This window comes from Tiliqua scincoides, chromosome 4 (assembly GCF_035046505.1).
Source record: "Tiliqua scincoides isolate rTilSci1 chromosome 4, rTilSci1.hap2, whole genome shotgun sequence".
NCBI classification, from domain to species: domain Eukaryota; kingdom Metazoa; phylum Chordata; class Lepidosauria; order Squamata; family Scincidae; genus Tiliqua; species Tiliqua scincoides.
Window position 1 is genome coordinate 19,069,802 of NC_089824.1, and position 19,347 is coordinate 19,089,148.

Consider the following 19,347-nt stretch of genomic DNA (forward strand, 5'->3'; position numbering starts at 1 on the left):
ACTTAGATGAGTGAGTGAATGAATGAATGGGCTCATTCATTCAAACTCTCTGGCCCTTAGAACACCCTCCAGATTCAACCAAAGTACAGTTCCAGTCATGTTCGGCCAAGTAGGCCAGAGGTTTTCAGGGGACAAGTGGCTGGCTGCAGGCTGGACTGAGGCTGGCTGCAGGCCTCATCTGTCCCCCGGGTTGGGGTTTGGAGACCCATGCTCCGTGCTATAAAGTTTCCTATTTGCCTCACTCTCTCAGGCTGGGTTATCTTTCTGCAAGCAGTGGCTGACAATTTCAGGTATGCCTCAACTCATGTGGAGAGGAGGAGGGCTGCTTTGCATTTTAGAGCAGAACCTGCTTATCAGTCTGATAAGTTCTTGTGCTTGCTGCTTTCTTGAAAATTTAAACACTGGGGATGGTGATGGGTAGTGCTAGGTTGTTCACCTGAACTCTAGAAAGGCCAGTTCATCAAGGCACACAAGTTCACACTCTGCATTAGTTAAACTACCACTTTCCCCGGAACAATTCCCAAATCCTTGTTTTGTAAATGTAGTCATTAATGTGAATCCACTATCTTGTTACTTCTTAACCACCTGTGAACACAGCAGGTACTTAAGGGGAATTGTTATGCTGCCAGTAACTAATCTAGGTTTACTATACACTCTTGGACTGACTGTATCAACACAAAGACAAAATGAGAAAGAGAGGTTTCTGCGAGCAGCTGTGGATGTTATATACATTTTCCCCTATCCCTTCACTAGCGTGTACACCTTTTTTTCCCCTTGTGTCCCTGATTATGTCCTAGTCATCCAATCTCCTCCTGCCCTCATTCTTTCATCCAGGTAATGGGGTCTTCTGTTCCAAAACCTGATGTATTGCACTCATTTCCATACTGTCAGTGTGGTAAAGAATGCCACCATTTTGTATGCAGAATGCTTTGTGAAGTGTTATTGTTAGTAGCTGACTTGAAGGGAATGTGAAGGGTAAGTTAACCTCACAGAAAATGGTTGTGTGTGATTTTTGGAACTGTTTTCACTTCTGAGAAATGTTTTGCCCAATCCTAATTGCATTATGTGCCCTTTACTACTTGCATAATAAATTACAGTTGATCATTACTCACAAATTCAATTTCAGTGATAAATCATTATGATGGTTATGCAGACATGACTTAATCTATATTTTTCTTTAAAGGAAATGTGTGACTTTTATAGACAATAATTTAAAGCAGGGATTCTTATATTAGCTTTTAAATTAACAGGCCAAATCTAACTTACTAAATGAGGATGCAGTGATTAAATTATATTGTTATATACTCCAACTTCCATATACTAAGAGGGGATTCACACATTACATGTTACGTACCACTTCCTGTTTTGGAATACTGAAGAGGGTATTAGACTTCCTTGAAATGGTTAGCAAGGCAGGTGAGAGGTAAATACAGTGAACTCTTGCTTTACAATGGTTGAACTCTTGCTTTCCAGAGGCACCACTGCGATGTGATTGTTTTTGTTAATTCTTTCCAAGACCTTGGAAGTTGAAGTTTCTGCCACAAGAACAAACTATTTCTGTCTCTAAAAGGTGATTGAAAAGGTGCCTACCGCACTGTTTAGGAGCCCATCAGTTTACATAATGCTGTAATTATAATGCACAAAATTTCAAGGCTGAATCCTTCCCTTGATATACACAGTCACAATATTAAAAATGCTTTTATTGGCTGAGACGCTGCTATCAAATGCTTGTGTTCACATTGCTAATGTGAATAACATTGCAGTGGTTCTCACACATTTAGCACTGAGACCCACTTTTTAGAATGAGAATCTGTCAGGACCCACCGTAAATGATGTCATGACTGGAAGTGACATCATCAAGCAGAAAATTTTTTAACAACCCTGTCTGCATCCTACCCACACTTACCCAGGAGTAAGTCCCATTTACTATCATTGTTAAAAGAATGTACATAATAGCTTGTTGTAAGTACCAGTTTGTAACATTTCCCCAAATGCAGTCACATACCAGGGTAGCATCAAGTCTAATATATTAAAAATAAAATATTGAAATGAATGGGGACCCACCTGAAATTGTTTCACGACCTACCTAGTTTGAGAAACACTGACTTATGGTATGGTGAACCTTGTTTTACTGTGGAGAGATCATTGTAAAATAATTTGATTGTAAAGTGAACCCATTGTAAAGTAAAGGTCCATTGTAGAAGTTTTCAAGAAGGACTGGCTTAGCCACCTTACTGGTAATGGGTGGGGAGCAGTAATAATCAATTACAGAACACTTTGTACTGTTAAGCAATGAAGTTGATTTATTTCTATAGTTTACAATTATAATTGTGCTGCACCCGGATGAGTTTGTCAGACTTTTTTGCTGGCCAAGCTCAGGTGAACTTATTATAGTATTTTCAACTCTAGTAACATGTTCAAAGTATCATGCCAATACTACTGAAACCTCTTGCATTATTTATTCATGGAGGCACATTACCACCTTTGAGGCATTCCTCTTGCCTCAGTGATAGAAACAAACCAATCTAACATGAATAAGTATTTCCATCCTACCCCTCTGTTTAAAGTATCCATGGCAGCTTACAGGAACATTTAAAGAAGCATAAAACCCACTTCAACCCCTCCGCATGTCTGCATTGGTGCATATGCTTCCCCCTGAGAGAGCACTGTGTTGCCAGCCTGGAAAGCCAGTAGGAAGAGTCAGCAGCAATGAATGGAGAATCAGATGATTCTGGGGTTGAAAGACACCTGAGAATTGCCCGGTTCCCCAGATGTTGCCTGTCGTAAACTTGGGTCTCACTCCCAGGGTTTGGGGTGCTCAGAGTTGTTGGTTCTGAACCCTAGAGCCCTCAAAGATCCCTGTTCGGTAGTACTGCCACCACCCTGTAAGAGCCAGTGCCTCAGTCCAGGGAAACCGAGACCCTCTAGGCTTAACTATATCCCTTGTAGGCACTGAGCACTTTCTTTACTTAAAGTCTCAGTCCTCAAGTTTCTAGTCCACAATAAGGATTTTTGGTAGCTTGCTGAACGGCTAGGCAGGATTCTGAACCTTTGTCCCCAGCAGACAATGAACCAACATGTTAAAAAAGATTTTTACTTTATTAAGTACATAGGGTTACAAAAAGTTACAAAAGGCAGCAAATGCTAGAGGCATAAAAACTTCTAGGAAACATATCAGCATAAAACAACAAAGCTAACTGGCTAACTCTATTAATCTCTGACTCTCACTTGGGTCAGCTTCTTTTGTAGATCCTCAGTTACCTAAGAGGCCACATGGTGCTGGTGGGGCAGGATGTGCACCCACCACCTCTCTCACCAAGAGACAAGGAACAAAGACCCTGTCCTCAGGAAGTGGGGCTGGAAGCTCACCCTCTCAGCTCTTCCCTCCCCCTGGAGATCTGCAGCTGCATTCCATCCTTGATGGGCGTCTTTCTGGCTGCCTAGGTGCTACATAATCACCTTCCATTTAGTTGTAAATCCTAGCAGCTAGGAAATGCAAGCCCCTTCTGTGTTGCTGGGTTACTGTGGTTCAGGCTTTGCAATGCTACTAGGCCTAAACTGTACATGTAGGAAGAGTCAGCAGCAATAAATGGAGAATCAGATGATTCTGGGGTTGAAAGACACCTGAGAATTGCCCGGTTCCCCAGATGTTGCCATCACCTCTTCCTGCTGTTAGACATCTGGCAGACAGGTGGCAGCTGCAGGAGAATTGGATGGTCCCCAAGTCAGAAGAGGCCCTACAGCTGGACGATTCTTCAGTTGCCGCCTTTGCCTCTTCATGGGGACTCTGCAGGATCGGGACCCAGCTAAGCTGAGCATGGCTGTCTTTGAGCCGAGAGCTATTGCTCCCAATTCAAGCGTTGAGTGGGTGAGTGTCCTGGCACATTGGAGAGGTGGTTGGTGCCTTTGGCACCCCTCACCAGCATGCTGTCTCCTCCCAACCCATTATCCAAAGCAATCACTTCACTTTACGGGCAGACTAGTCCTGGAAACAGTAACATTAAAGCACAAAAGTATAGAGACTAGGGACTGCAGATAAAAAAAAAAATCCTCTCTATGAATCACTTAAAACCATCGAAGCCAAATACCTATCAGATGACGAAGGTCTTAGCAAGAGCAAGAACAGTTTCATAACATATTTTCAGTTTCAGTAGGTTTATGATAAATATGTTATGGGTACCATATGTTATAGGAAACCATCTCCTTTGTTTTAGACAGTTTAATCATACTGATGATCACGTTACTCATCATCTGCAGAGTACTGCTTCCATCTCCAGTGAAATAGAGTCTTTCCATAAAATGGATGAAACTAGCAAACAGTGTCTAATGTCCTTGCCTCAGATTCCTGGAGAGGAGGAAGAGCTGCTATGCACTGAACCACCTTTTTAAAAAAGATCTGTACAGGTTGCAGTGTCCTGTGCACATGTACCCATGTGCTCTGCTGAATGCAAGGGGGCTTACTTCTGAATAAACATGCATAGGGTTGCACTATTAGTCATGCAGCAAGTATACTTTCCTGTTAGGCAAAGAGGCTGGTGCCAGGGTTAGACTGCAAGCCTAAATGTACTTAGCTTAGAGTCAGTCCTGCTCAACTCAATGGTGCTTACTCTGTGTAGACATGCATAGGACTGTGCTGCTTTTTACATGAATGTGGGCCCAATCCTATCCAACTTTCCAGCACCTGTGCAGCCATAATGCAGCTCTGAGGTAAAGGAACAGATGTTCCCATATATTGTGTAGGCCTCTGTGACTGCCTCCCAACCACAGGATGTAGTGCATGCCCCATGGGTATGGCTGCACTGGCACTGGAAGATTGGATAGGATTGGGCCCTGTGACTCCTTAAAACCACTCTCTGTACTGAAGCTACTATAAGAGAGTCTCTTCTTTGGGATTTTGAAATTAGGGACTTTCTGTAAGCCACTTTGGGTCCTCTTATGAGGAGAAATATGTTGTTAAAATTTAGTAAATAAATATACACACTTTTCTTTGGAGAGGTGCTGCTAGACGGAATCAGATAACATCCTCCTTCCTGGGTAAATGCTTCATTATAAAGCAAACCTACATAACACCATTAGGGCCCAATCCTAACCTACTTTCCAATGTGGATGAAGCTGCAGTGCAGCTCCAAGGTTAAGGAACAAATGTTGCTTTACCTTGAGAAGACCTTCATGACTGCCCCCCCCCAGCACTCAGGGCATGCCCCATTGGCACAACCGCTTCAGTGCTGAACAGATGGTTAGAATTGCCCCCTTAATATAAGATACATATGCAAGATGGGAAACAAACTTGCTCAATTAGTAAACAATTTGTGTCCTGTTTGGCTCCCTTCATTATACATGCATATAGAAACTCAACTTTTGGGGCAAGCATACATCAATATTATGGGAAGAGGAGCTGATATTCTCATTGCTTCCCTACAATATAGGTATGCATACTTTTCTCCTTGTGAATATAGTATAGAGAAATTGTTTGAATGTATGGAGCTGCTTATACTGACCCAAATCCTTGGCCCCTCTAGCTCAATATTGTCTGCATTGACTGGCATTATTGTATGAGGTCATTCCCAGCTCTGCCTTGCCATGCCAGGGACTGAAGCTGCTACATTATGCAAAGCAGGTCCTCTATGACACAGTTATGCCCCAATCCCTCATTGTATTGTGAAGTGGCGTGATTGAAATGAAGCAGGAGGGCAAAATTTTCACCAGAGTTCTGATCAGGAATACAGAACAATTGGTTCAGAAAAAGTTTGGTACTCTTTGTACATACAGGTTGAGTCTCATTATTTGGTGGGTTCCATTCCCAGAACTCACCTGGATGGCAAAAATCACACTATAGCAAATCAATTTAAAAAACAAAGTGCCTTTGCTCAGGTGATTTAAAAACAGCCTTGCTGACCTTTGTGATGTTAAGATAGAGTCATTAAGACCACAATCCGTCTCTCTCCAGATCCTTAGAAAGGATTATCTTTCTTCCACATGTTCAGGGGGAAGGGAGGGGGTCACTTGGAGAGAGAATGATTGATGGATTGTTAGCTGGCTGCCCTCTCTCTTAACTATTGTAAAGGAGTGTTTTCCTTTCATTTAAAGGGCCCTTCTCATCATGTCAGATAAGCATTTTAAAGGGGTGCATTTTTCCCCTTCTCCAGGGATCAGCACATTCCTTCTCATTTGCAGTGGCCATTCCTGTTGAGTCAAATCCGTGTATAACAAGGTTGGACCAGTATTTATAAACCTTTGCTATGTTATAGGAAGATGAGAAATATAGCACATGACAAATACTGCCTCTTAGGTAAAAATACGGCATTTTGCAATTATTACAAAGTAAGGTTACTTTTAAACTGTTTCATACGCAATTACATGTTCATTTCCTCTATTTTACAAGAATATTTTCTATTGAGCTTTGTTTAAGTTACAGAAATAATTTTATTTCATTTCATTGTTTTTTAAATTCTGCTAATGACCGGGTGCAATATCTTAAAGAGTGTTCTGCTTTCATTTTGAACATAAGTAGCTATGAAGTATTCTAGTGTCTTATATTTTTGGAGGAAGAGAAAAGCGCTGACTGAGCAATCAGTGTAATTTGGCTGAGAGAAAGTCTACCCTGAATAGGTCAGGTCCTATTTGCAGTTTCTGGAGGGGAAGTGATAATCAGAAATTCCATTTTGAAGGGCTGCATTTTTAAATTTCCTGAATAATTATGCTCCACAGAAATGAAAGGTGGCTAGAATCCTGAGAGCATTTTGTCATACAAGACTTTTAATTCTAAAGTAAAAGTGAGACTTCTTTAAATGCAACTAAATGAGATTGGGGGCCCAGTCCAATCCAACTTTCCAGTTCTGATACAACGGAGCCAACACAGTGTGTTGCCACCTTAGGTGGGGGGGGGGCAGTCATGGAGGCCTCCTCAAGGTAAGGGACTGTTTGTTCCCTTATCTTGGGGCTGCATTGTGGTTGCATTGGCACTGGAAAGTTGGATAGGATGGGGCCCCAAGAAGTAAAGCAATGGGTTGCTGAAATTCTGCTGTTATGTATTCTATTTTGTGTCAAGTCATATGCCAATTCGCTTATTTACTCTATTACAGAATAGAACAAATGACATTCTAGATCAGGGTTCCCAGACTGGTGGGTTGTGAAGCAGCCAGGGAAGCACTTGTTCCTGCCACTTTAAGGAGCAGGAAGGGGGGAAGGCAGCAACACAGTTCCTGGGATCATGCTGCTGCTGGGAATGGAAGGGGTTTTTCACTTACTGGCAGCCAGTGCCGGAGTCCTTGGGGGACTGGGGAGCCCTCCGCAGGGCTCCCTGCGCCTCCAAACATGTAAAATAGAAAAAAGGGCACTTCAGGTTTCATGATAAACTGGAGATGCCTGTTTTTTTCTCTTTTTTTACATGTTTGGAGGTCCTGTGGAGGGTTCCCCAGATGCTCCACCCAGATCCACCAGGACTCTGGCACGGGCTGCTGGTAAGTGAAAAGCCTCCTCCCATTGCCAGCAACAATGTGATCCTAGGGACTCCATTGCGGCAATAGTGACACTCACTCACACTCACACTCTTACAGTGTTCCCAACTCCCTTGTAGGAGCTTAGGAAGCACTGTTCGAGATTTTAGATCTTTCTATTTTTTTTTTAATTTTAGTTTTTATTTAGTTGAATTTCTGTACTGTAGTAAGATGCAGGACAAAAGACAAAGAACCCTGGATTCATATCACGTCAACTGTGTTCCTGACTATTATTTATTTATTCTCCACAGTAATATACTGCCCTTCAAGGAGCACATGGTGACACACATAAATGCTTTTCCCTTCTTTTATTTTTACGTCAGTCCTTTGAGGGAGGTTATCTGATAGGGTTACCAGAGAAGGTGACCAGAGATTGGCTTTTGCCCTTGCAACTCCCTTTGGTACAGGATAAATGGAAGCTGAGGTGCCTCCCCTCCCCCAACATCTCCGCCCTTACAAACAGCTGATGGGCTGAGCTGCAAAGTGCACTATTCAAGTGCACAGTTGTTAAGTGGATGACTTTGGATGACAGCTTCTCATGCCCACCCTGGGCTTGCAAATTCACTCAGTAACTGTGGGCTTGCTATTTGTAACCTCCATCCTCTTCAAGTAAGGACAGGGATTCCCCACCCACCATGATCATAGGAGTTGATTTTGCCACTATCAGGATCATTTCCAAAAGATAAAATGCAAAGAGGGTGCAAAGGCCAGGGCAGAAGGAACTGCAGGCACCTTTTCTTTCATACCAAAATGAGCACTGAAGACAAAAGCTGATTTCTGGCGGCCTCATCTGGTAACCCCATTAGGCACAAAGATAGAGAGTGGCCAAAGTAGGTGACCTTGGGCCGGTTTGATTAATGTGGGAGAAGGTTTGGGGGAAGGGTAAATGACAATTTCTTGGAATCTGGGGAATAAAATATCCCTTTTTGCCTATGTAGGTCACCATTTTGCAGGCAGTCCAGATTGCTAACAAGGGTAGAGGTGCAATCATGTAGGCAGAAGGAGTCTGAGGTAAATCTGTACGGCCTGATTTTTCATGGTTCAGACTTCTTACTGTCATTAACATTTTAAAAAGCATATATAAAGCATCACGACGCTGCAATTTTCAGTGTGGGTGAACAAAAGATGCCAATTGCTCAGCTGCGTAGACAGTATTTGCACATTTTACTTAATGCAAGCATAATCAATGCTGAATCTATTTATGGTATCAACTGTATGCTTTTCTCCTGTCTATGTTTTGACCATATAACAGGTGGGAATCAACAGAAGACACTTTATTCCAAACATTTAGCAGTGGGGGGGACAGACAAAAATGTTTCTATTAACTTCTTATTATGCAGCCTTTAAAAGCATAGAATCTCTGTCCATAAAAAATGACAACCATAACAGAAAACTATATTTGAGCTGATAAACTGCCAAGAAAAACACAGGTCCTCCAAATCTTTCCTATGATTACACAGGAGTGCAGTGAATTAAAACAGGCTTTAATATTATATAAATGTAGATGCTTACCAGTAATGGACCTGCCCCTTGCCGTGCCCCGGGGCAAAGGTTCACTGCAACCCACCTCCCCCATACTTACCCAGTGCAATGGAGCTTCCTACGACATTGGGACGGACTGGGAAAGTGTTCTGAGGTTTCCCTGCTGTCTTAAACAGTCCTTCCAGGAAACCGGAAGTACTGATTAAGATAGCACAGGAAGCCTCAGGGCCCAATCCTATCCAGTTTTCTAGTGTTGGTGCAGTTGTGCCGGTGGGATGTGTGTTGCATCCTGTGGTGGAGGGGCAGTCACTGGGGTCTTCTTAAGATGTGGAAACATGTGTTCCCTTTCCATGGGGCTGCATTGTGGCTATACAGGAGCTGGCTACATGGGAGCTGGCTAGGATTGGGCCCTCAGAAGGCTTCCCGTGCAGTCTGGAGCACTGCACAAACACAGCACTCGAGGCATTTGCCCCCCTCCAGGCCCACCATTGATGATTATTTCTCAATAGTGAGGGGACAGATCCTGTCAGGGACATGACATTGGGTTGGGGATTTAGGGCCCAATCCTATTCACCTTTCCAGTGCTGGTGCAGCTGCAATGCAGCCCTGATGTAAGGGAACAAATGTTCCCATACCTTGAGGAGGCATCTGTGACTGCCTCCCCACTACAGGGTACAGTGCATGCCCCATTGGGGCACTGTAAAACTGGATAGGATTTGGCCCTTATTCCTTTGCTCCTGCCATGGTTCCAGTTCAAATTGGGGACTGCTGTTTACCTCAGGAAAGAAGCTTCCTTAATGCCCATGGCAAATGGCAGCTTTGAGAGCCCTGTGGTGGAGCGGAGGAAAATATTCTGTTTTTATCAGTATCTTTTGAAAGTTGTCCAATGTGTTCTCTGTGATAATAGTCATGTGGAAGTTAAACAGCTATGAGCAAGGGGCAGAAAACAACATGCCATTCTTATTGATTGCTTATGAAGGAGTAGAACGTATTTAGGATTGGTGGACTTGGGAGGAGATGTGATTGGTTAATAGAAGTGATGAGGGATGTAATTGACTGAGAGGGTTCAGGCAGAAGTTGACAGTTGGTCAGTGGCTTTTACTAGGAAGATAGATGAACAGTGGGGCAGGGGGAATGAAAAGAGAATGAGACCTCTGAGGACTGATGGGAAACATGCTGGCTGAGCAGCACAATGGTACATGTGGATACACTGCAAGCTGGAGGTTCCAGCAAATTGGTATCTCTCTGGCCAGGAAGTTGGCCCTAGACCTGATCTGGTTTGGAACTGTTGGAAGAAAAGTTCTATCAACCCATTTCTGCCTAGCCACAGGTGTACACATTTGGTCCCTGTTGCGTATATGCAACATTGGGCAGAAATGACTTAAGCATACCTTGCTTGTAATAACAGTCACCAGACCTCTGTGCAAACTTTGGGCTGACAGGCTTCCCACCTGAATGCAGGACATGAGGGAAAAGTTCACAGCTCAAGCCTAGCCAACTTAGGGCCCAATCCTATCCAATTTTCCAGCACCAGTGTATCTGCCATGCAGCCCCAAGGTAAGGGAACAAATGTTTCCTTACCTTAAGGAGGCCTCTCTGACTGCTGCCCCACCACAAGATGCAGTGCATGACCCATTGGCACAGCTGCACCGGCACTGGAAAACTGGATAGGATTGGGCCCTTCGTGTGTGGGTCTCTAGAACAGGGGTGAAAAACCCATTTCATGTACTGAGCTAATAGCATTCATGGCACCTGCTGAGGGCCCGAAGTGACATCATTAAGCAGATGATGGCCAGAAGTAAGCACTTTGTTCTTATTTAGTTCAACTCAACTCAACTCAACAGCTCCAAATGACAGAAAACAAAATGTTCAAATCTTGTTCATAATTTCAAGATTACTTTATATTTTATATTAATAAATTTTGTATTATACTATAATATCATGTGTATATATTGGTGTGTGTGTGTGTGTGTGTGATAAAATGTATATATAATATTATATATACATTTTATATTGATAAATATAACTATAAATAAATAAATATTAATAAATATGTTCAAATAGTATGCACTGAATTCCAGTGCTCTACCCATTCCCCAGCAATATCAATATACCCGTGAATTACTCCACAAAGTGAAGTTCATTTGTTTCCCTCAGGATTGCTGGTGCTCAGCAAATGCAAAAAAACAACAAACTTTTCGCATGCAGTTTTATCCAGTAAAGCGAATGATTAGAGGTCTTGTGGCCAAAACAACCTCAACCTATTCTCAAACTTTCAATGGGTATTTATTTATTTAAAAGATTTATACCCTGCCTTTCCTCTGTTGGAGCAAATGCCCAAGGCGGCTTACAATTTCAGACAAAACAAACAGAAACCTACAATATATACAACAATAAAACAATAAATAAAAACGTAAAAAGTGCATACAGAAGCACAGGGGAAAGACAGACAACACATCACACACACAAAAGATGAAATGGAACCATTTTGAGCACTTGCCCAAAAGCCACATCATGATGTTACAACTTGCCAGGTGGTTTTCAAAAGTTTTTTCCTGCACACACACACACACACACACACACACACACACACACACACACACACACACACACACACACACACACACACACACAATTTTTGAAAATAGCACTTTTTCTGGAATTCTGTTTTTATTTTAAAATGCCTTATGGATATTTTTCTTTGTTCTTTTAACAGCGGAGGATGCGTGTGGAGGGACATTGAGGGGATCCAGTGGCCTCATCTCCAGCCCTAATTTTCCTAATGAATACCACAATAATGCAGACTGCACATGGACCATTGTGGCTGAGCCTGGAGACACCATTTCACTCATATTTACAGATTTTCAAATGGAAGAGAAATATGATTACTTGGAAATAGAAGGTTCAGAGCCACCAACAATATGGTGAGTGCATTATTGTACAAAAGTGCAAAACTATACCTAAGCTTATTTAAATTCTTTGTGCTTCCTTTTGAAATTCATACTGCTATATCATTTGGTCAAGAACTCCCAACTTTGACCTTAATATCACTCTAGATAAAATACCATGGCAGCTTAGAAGTGTGTGACCCAATCACACAATTTGGTAAATCTTACCAAACTTATCTTAATTTCATTTGAAATTGTTAGAGCAGTGGTACTCAAACTGGTGGGTCATGACCCACCAGTTCTGTAAAGGTTGCCCCGTCCCTTTAAGGGGCGGGGGAGGGGGCAAGGGCAGTGACGATTCCCAGGATTGAGTCGCTAAGAGGGGCGAGGGGGTGCTTGTACTTCTCAGGGTAGCAGCAGGCTCCCTGCTCCAGGAAGTCCCATGCAGCCCTCCGCAGGGCTCCCTGAGGCTTGGAATGTGAGGAAAAAAGTGAGCGCAAACCACTTCCAGTTTTGAATTGCAACCAGGAGGTGGTTTGTGCACTGGCATCACTAGGGGTTGCGGGCCGCACCAGGTGATGTGCCCTGGGGGGAGGATGCGCTAACTTTGTGGCTTTCAGAGCTACCCTGTCATGCCATACACTGTTGGATGCGGAATTCCCAGCGGGGTGCAATGCAGAAAACAGAATTGCAATCACTCCTTTCATTCAAAGGTTGGCCAAAAAACCAGAAAGAAAAAATGCATGGAGCCCTATGGAATGTGAAAGTGAGACGTATCGCGCGTTTACTCGTGGATAGGCATACTTGCCATAGTCCGTTGGAAAGGGCAGGCTGAGTGGAATCCAATGACACCACAATAGTCCCAATCCAATGAATGCAGCCCCCAAAAACATGAGAAGGAGGACCCTGCCTCCCTCCCAGCTGCCCGAAACGAAGCCACATGGTCACATTTACTCACGAGTAAGTGAACTTGCCTTAATCCAGGCAAAGACTGAGGGCAGGCTGAGAGGATTTGAAGGACGTCAGAATGGTCCAGATCCAATGAATGCAACCCCCAAAAACACTGCCTCCCAGCCTTATGGAAAGCAAAGCAGCCTCACGGTTGCGTTTACTCATGAGTAGGCAGGTGAGCATTGGCTGGTGGTCAGGCCAGGCAAAAGGGAATGTGAGGACACCAGAATGGTCCTGATCCGATGGAACTGAAGCTCAACATATGTTCCAGAAGACAGCCTCCCCCCCCCCCACCAAAAAGGATAAAAAAAAAAAAAAAGAGGTTTGAATGGTAAGGGGAAAGTTTTCTATTTTGCACTTGCAAAGCCAGGTGGGTCTTTATCTTGATATGCCTGAAACAGAAGAACTTAACTGGGCACTGGGAAGGCTGGAAATCTCACTGATTCTTTTTGGGGGGTTGTTATTGCAGGCAGACTACAGAGTAAGCTCCATTGTCCACTGTGGGACTTACTTCTGAGTAGACATGCATAGGCTTGAGCTCACAGGCTGCAATCCTACCCACACTTTCCTGAGAGTAAGCCCCATTGACTGCTATGGGACTTACTTCAGAGTAGACATGCATAGGATTGGGTTCACAGGTGGCAATCCTACCCACACTTTCCTGAGAGTAAGCCCCTTTGACCACAATAGGACTTACTTCAGAGTAGATTCACTTGGTGGAACAGGACTGGCTCTCCCTTATTTAATTATTTCTTTTCTTTAATTTAATTATTTATAATTATTTACTTTAATTTGCTTGATGATGTCACTTCTGGCCATGACATAACTTCCAATGGCTCCTGGAGAGACTGTCATTCTAAAAAGTGGGTCCTAGCGCTAAAAGTTTGAGAACTGCTGCAATAAGGTGTAAGTAAGTTGACACGGGGTGCGTGTGTGTGAGACTCTACAAGTTTTGAAAATCACTAAAATCAGAATTTGGAGAAATAATACCATCATGTTATATATCAATCAATGTGTAATTTTATGCAGAATGCAATGAAACAAACCACATTGAAATATCTGTGTTCTAACAAAAGGTACAGCCAGAAAACCAGTGGGGGCAGGGCGATGGTACATCACCACGCCCACCACCTGGGGCGTTAACCCGCCCACTGCATGGGGTGACGCACAGGCCTCCCTCACCGGGTGACGCAAATCCTAGTGACGACACTGGGTTTGCGCTTGCTTTTTTCACATTCCAAGCCTCTGGGAGACCTGCAGAGGCCTGCGTGGGACTCCTCGCACCTTCTGGAGCCTGCTGCTGCCCTGAGTAAGGTAATTCTGGTTTTGAGCAGAGCTGCTAATGCAGTTAGTCAAACGTATATAGCTTGTCCCTCAGAATGTTCCGTTGTGAGTCTTTCATTCTTCAAGTTATAGGCAGGATCAAGCATTAGCATCTGATGTTTGCTTGTTAGCTGTATGCAACTCTTTAGGGTTGTGTTACAAGTGAGCAATAATTTTGATGATCAATTCAATATACTCTGTTATGCAAAATTCGCCTTCTTATCACAGGCAAAACAATACATTTGTCAACTATAACAGAAATGAAATTGACTTTATCTGGACATTTTCATTCCAGTGCAGTGGGGCACACATGGACCTTTTCTGTAAAATGGTGAAATTCTGTTGATTAGCTGTTTGGTGGTAAGATGACTAAATTCAGTCCCCTTTTCCTCTTAAGCAGCTGGTCAGCAGCCAGGATTTTAGCTTCTGAAATGTCTCTGCATGTGTAACTTCAGCAGTAGGCTTGGAGAAGTGAACCATGCACATCATAGGGACACCTAGGTCATAATGTGTTTCTGTATGTCTAGTGCCTCTAGCTATTCAGCACATTTTTAAAAGAATATTATATGTTTATTTTAATGCACATGCATGCGTATGTACATGTACACACTTAAAAATTCTCAATACCAAATATTAAATATACAGTCACCCAAATCTATCATGTGTTTTCCTATTGATTAGACATAATTATGCATGGCTTATTTGATGTGTTTATAGTCTGAGGGTTTTTGACGGCCCAATCCTATCTGCCGTTTTCATTGCTGGAATCAGTGAATAGTGATATAAGCGGCTGTCAGAAATGTCAGTAAGCGCAACCTGACTGCTGCTGCAAGTGGCGAGCTGTCAGGTCTGCACAACGACGGAGAGTGGACACTTGCTGCTGCAGGCAAGATCACACAGGGGTCAGGAGGGTGGCAGGGAAGGGGTGGAACAGGGTGAGGGTCAGCAGAAAGGGGAGGGGATGGGATGGGGAGTAGGGTGGATCAGACACAGGAAGGGGGTGGCTTTGGCAACAGTAGCAGTCACCGAATTCTAGCCCCATTCCCAGCCTTGATCTACTTTCACTGGTCAACATGGAGTTGCGTCAGCGATATTGCTGCCACAGGGTTGAGTTCTCCCATGGTGGCAGTGGGGACTTACCCTGGGGAAGGAAGCAAAGAGGCCTCAACATGCCAAAGCTCCCTTACTGGATACAGTGAATGCCACTTAGGTAGGACTGCGCTGCCTAAGTGATAAATATTTGTAAAGTACAGGGGCAGCGTTTCAAGTGTCTGTACAAAGTAATCATATAAAGATGGAAATGCTTCTATTACTTATGGGAAACTATAACATAAAAGTACAATATTAAAATGCTAATCAAACAAATGCTAATTTCAAAGAGCAGATTGAAGGAGCATTATTTCCTGAGCGTGTCATTCATACTGTCGAATTAGATTGATGTACTTGGTTATGCAAAACCACCTCTCCATATGCTGGGAAAATACAGATCCACAAAACTTAATTAGCAGAGATTTTTTAATTAGGTTTATTATGTTAATACATTTTTATCCCTTTATAATTGTATTGAGGTTCACCTCCTTATAGCTGTGTTGATTATATCTGCACAGAATACTCTATATCAAAGACTAAACCCAAGATGCTCATAAGTTATCTTACTCGAGAAGACTGGTGGAAATTGTCTTGTAAAATCCTATTAAAACTAAAAGTAAGACTACAGAGATTTGTCTAGGCAATAATGCTTCTGAGCATCTGTCTTAAGCTTCATTTGGCTATAGCATCTTCTGACTGAAGAGTTATCTAATGCCATGAACATTCAACTAAATAACAATGGGATTGCCCCTGGAAACTGTCTGAGACGAAACCTTAAGCAGTAACCTTGAAAGAACCTTTGTGCAGGAGCAGCAGCAGGGGAGAAGATGGACATGGACAGGTTACTAATTTGCTGCCTGAGGAATGGAAAAGAGTGGTGAGCTCCAGGGAGATGCTCTAGCCTACCACTCTCCTCCTGCCCGCACTTCCTTTTCTGCTGTATTCAGTTCTCTAACTCTGTCGCCATGTGCAAGTAGGGAGCATGTTATGCATGCGTATGACCATCACGACTGTTTGTCATTACAAACGCACTACAAACGCATTACAAATGCACAAATTATGGGGCTATCCTATGCCAAAGGTGCTATCCTATGCCAAAGGTGCACAACATCAGAGGTAAAATGCAGTGTTACTTCTCCAATTTTGGCACATCTGTTACTGAACTGGTCTTATGATGATGGGTCTATCATTCTGCTGGCACAGCAGTCACTGCACCAGCAACAATGGCACATGCCATATCCTATGCTGCTTAGACTGGCATTTCAAGAGTAGAGGATTGCACTGTTAATTATGTGTTGTATGAAAAGTACACCCTTTTGTTGCTCTTGAACTTACTGCCAATAAACTTTTTTGGGTAATCTTGTTGACAACACCTCTCTCTCACTCTCACTCTCACTCTCACTCTCTCTCACACACACACACACACAGACAATTATTATTTCACATGTTTATGTACACAGTCTTGGGCCAGGATTTGCCTGGCCCAGAATTAAACTCAATTGGAGGGCAAAAGGCAGCATATGACTGTTTGGGGGCCTTTGATTGGTTAGTGGTGCGAACACCCTCAAAGTGCCTTTATTTAGCCTAAAAGTAATTCGACCCTCTGAAGCATTTTATCTGGCCCCCACTGTAATTGGGCTCTCCCAGCTTGATAATTGGACTCTCTCATATCTTGAAAAATGAACACAATTTGCACATTTTCTCTTCTGTCATTTGCACCTTATGAGTTTCTACATGAGAACAAAGTGCTTATTTCTGATCATCATCTACTTAATGGTGTCACTGCTGAATGATGTCACTTCTGGCCCTCAGCCGGCACCATGAATGCTAATGTCAGCCCTCTATATGAAACAATTTTGACACCCCTGATTTAGAACAATGAAATTTATAATAACTGTATTATTGATTGATCTGCTGAAAAGTGAGAGAAGGGTGGAGTTAGAAGAAATATGTTATCAATGTTCTTGCCCTTCTCCCATGCAATCCTTTCAGCAATGAGGTTGCAATTTACCCCACCATCCAAATAACTCTTTTGGATGGAAAATAGGTCCAGATTATGTATGCCACATGAGATCCTTTTTGATAGCATAGAAACCACTCCACCATTAAAAGGATAATTGCAGAAGAAAAATAGTCCTTGGAAACCACACCTCTAGACACAGAGCTTCCATTTAGCTCTCAGGGATAATTACCATTGATACAGAAGCCATTTGGGCATGTTCGTTCCCATTTTGAACCGTCCCTAACTACAATTGTTCCCATAATTTTCAAAAGGCTCTGCTTAGAGGCTATGATTTGTGAGCTAGAAAAATGTTCAGTACCATTACCAAGAAAGCAAGAGAGAGGAAGGAAAACCTTTCCTAAGACCAAGACAAATTAGCAATTTAAATAATGTACATAGGAGCAGGTCATGTCTTGTCCTCTAATTGAAAGAGACATATGGCCCTAATTGTGTAGCAGCTATCAGTACCTGATAACATATGACCTTCAATTACTCTGGAAAGCAAAAGTTCTTTAGAATGCTATTATAAGACCACAAGCTGGCCATAGAATCCAACAGTTATGGGTGACAATAATCATACCACAGATGGGTTGTTCTCGATGGCATAAGATCATACTGCATTGAGATTTTATGCAATACTTTTGCATTCATATAGTACTTTTTGAATTTTCAAAATGCTTCACACAGATTACAATATCATGTTGTGATCCTTACAACAAATTGTATTATCTCCATAGTGAAGATAGAGGACTGAGGGCCCAATTCTATCCAACTTTCCAGCACTGGTGTAGCCGTAGTGCAGCCCCAAGGTAAGGGAACAAATGTTCCCATACCTTGAGGAGGCCTCTATGACTGCTTCCCCACCGCAGGATGCAGTGCATGTCCCATTGGCACGGCTACACCGGCACTGGAAAATTGGATAGGATTGGTCCCCAAGGCTGGAGATTGTATTTTGCCTAGCGACCTAGGAACTCATTGCGGAAGTGAGTTTCAGATCAGTTACAAAATCACAAAACAAAATAAAAATAATTCATTTGAAAACTTATTGCACAGGCAACAATACATTAGCCATATTCTGTTTAAAACAACCGTCCCAGATTTCAAAGTCTTCGCTGGAACAAGAATATTTTACTAGTTTCTTTAGGCCAGTGGTTCCCAACCTTTAGGAGCCCATGGACCACTGAGGCAAAAATTGGTATTGTCATGGACTACATGTGGCTGTGGAAAGTCTGGTCTCCGCCTTCTCTGGTGGTCTGTCTCCCAAGCGCTACCCCACAGACTATCACAGAGGACATAGAATGGGCTGCCCACAACCACACTGATCAAAGGTGTTGTTTTTTTCCTGAGATCTCGAGGACCACTTCTTAGGGTCTCGTGGACAACCTGTGGTCCACGGACTACAGATTGGGAACCAGTGCTTTAGGCCAAAATACACATTTGATTGCACCAGCAATTTTCAACCTTTTCCATCTCATGGCACACTGACAAGGCACTAAGATTGTCAAGGCACACCATCAGTCTTTTGACAACTGACAAGGCACACCATGCTGCTGGTGGAGGTTCACATCTGTCAATGGCCCTATTAATAAATGGTAATTATTTAATAATTACCAAACTCCCACAGCACACCTGTGGACCACTCGTGGCACACTGGTTGAAAATTGTTGGATTATACAGACCCTTGGCCATGACATGCTTCCTTTCTTTACTAAATAATGGTCCAAGAAACTATTCTGAAGGTATGCGAGCAAATCACCTTACTGAAACTAAGTAGGTCTGGTCACTGCCTAGATGAGAGATTGCCTGATGACCACAAGTGTACCATCTTGAGTTCCAGGATGGAAGAAAAATGGGATATAAATACAATTATTAATAAATAATAATTTATTTAGTTGCAATGGATGATTTGGATTTAGGATTATGGTCTCTGGGAGGGAAGTTTAACCCAATGCCTTATGAATTACCCTCTCAAAACTGCTAAATACCCTAATGGAAGCTATTTACTCTTATAGGAAAAAGAGTTCTCACTCAACAGTCTGAATCTAGAGCTCTCTGACCATCCATCCCATGGCTGCTTTTTTCTTTAAAAAAACAAAGAGCAGATTGGCAGACATGT

The 19,347-nt window shown here is 42.8% G+C and overlaps 1 protein-coding gene across 1 annotated transcript in view; it reads left to right on the forward strand.

Moving 5' to 3' along the window:
• CSMD3 (CUB and Sushi multiple domains 3) overlaps positions 1-19,347 on the forward strand; it is a 710,986-nt gene that overhangs the window by 245,707 nt on the left and 445,932 nt on the right. Inside the window, exon 6 of the mRNA XM_066624387.1 lies at positions 11,695-11,902. Within this exon, the coding sequence (XP_066480484.1) occupies positions 11,695-11,902 (208 nt within the window). The remainder of the gene's footprint in view (positions 1-11,694; positions 11,903-19,347) is intronic.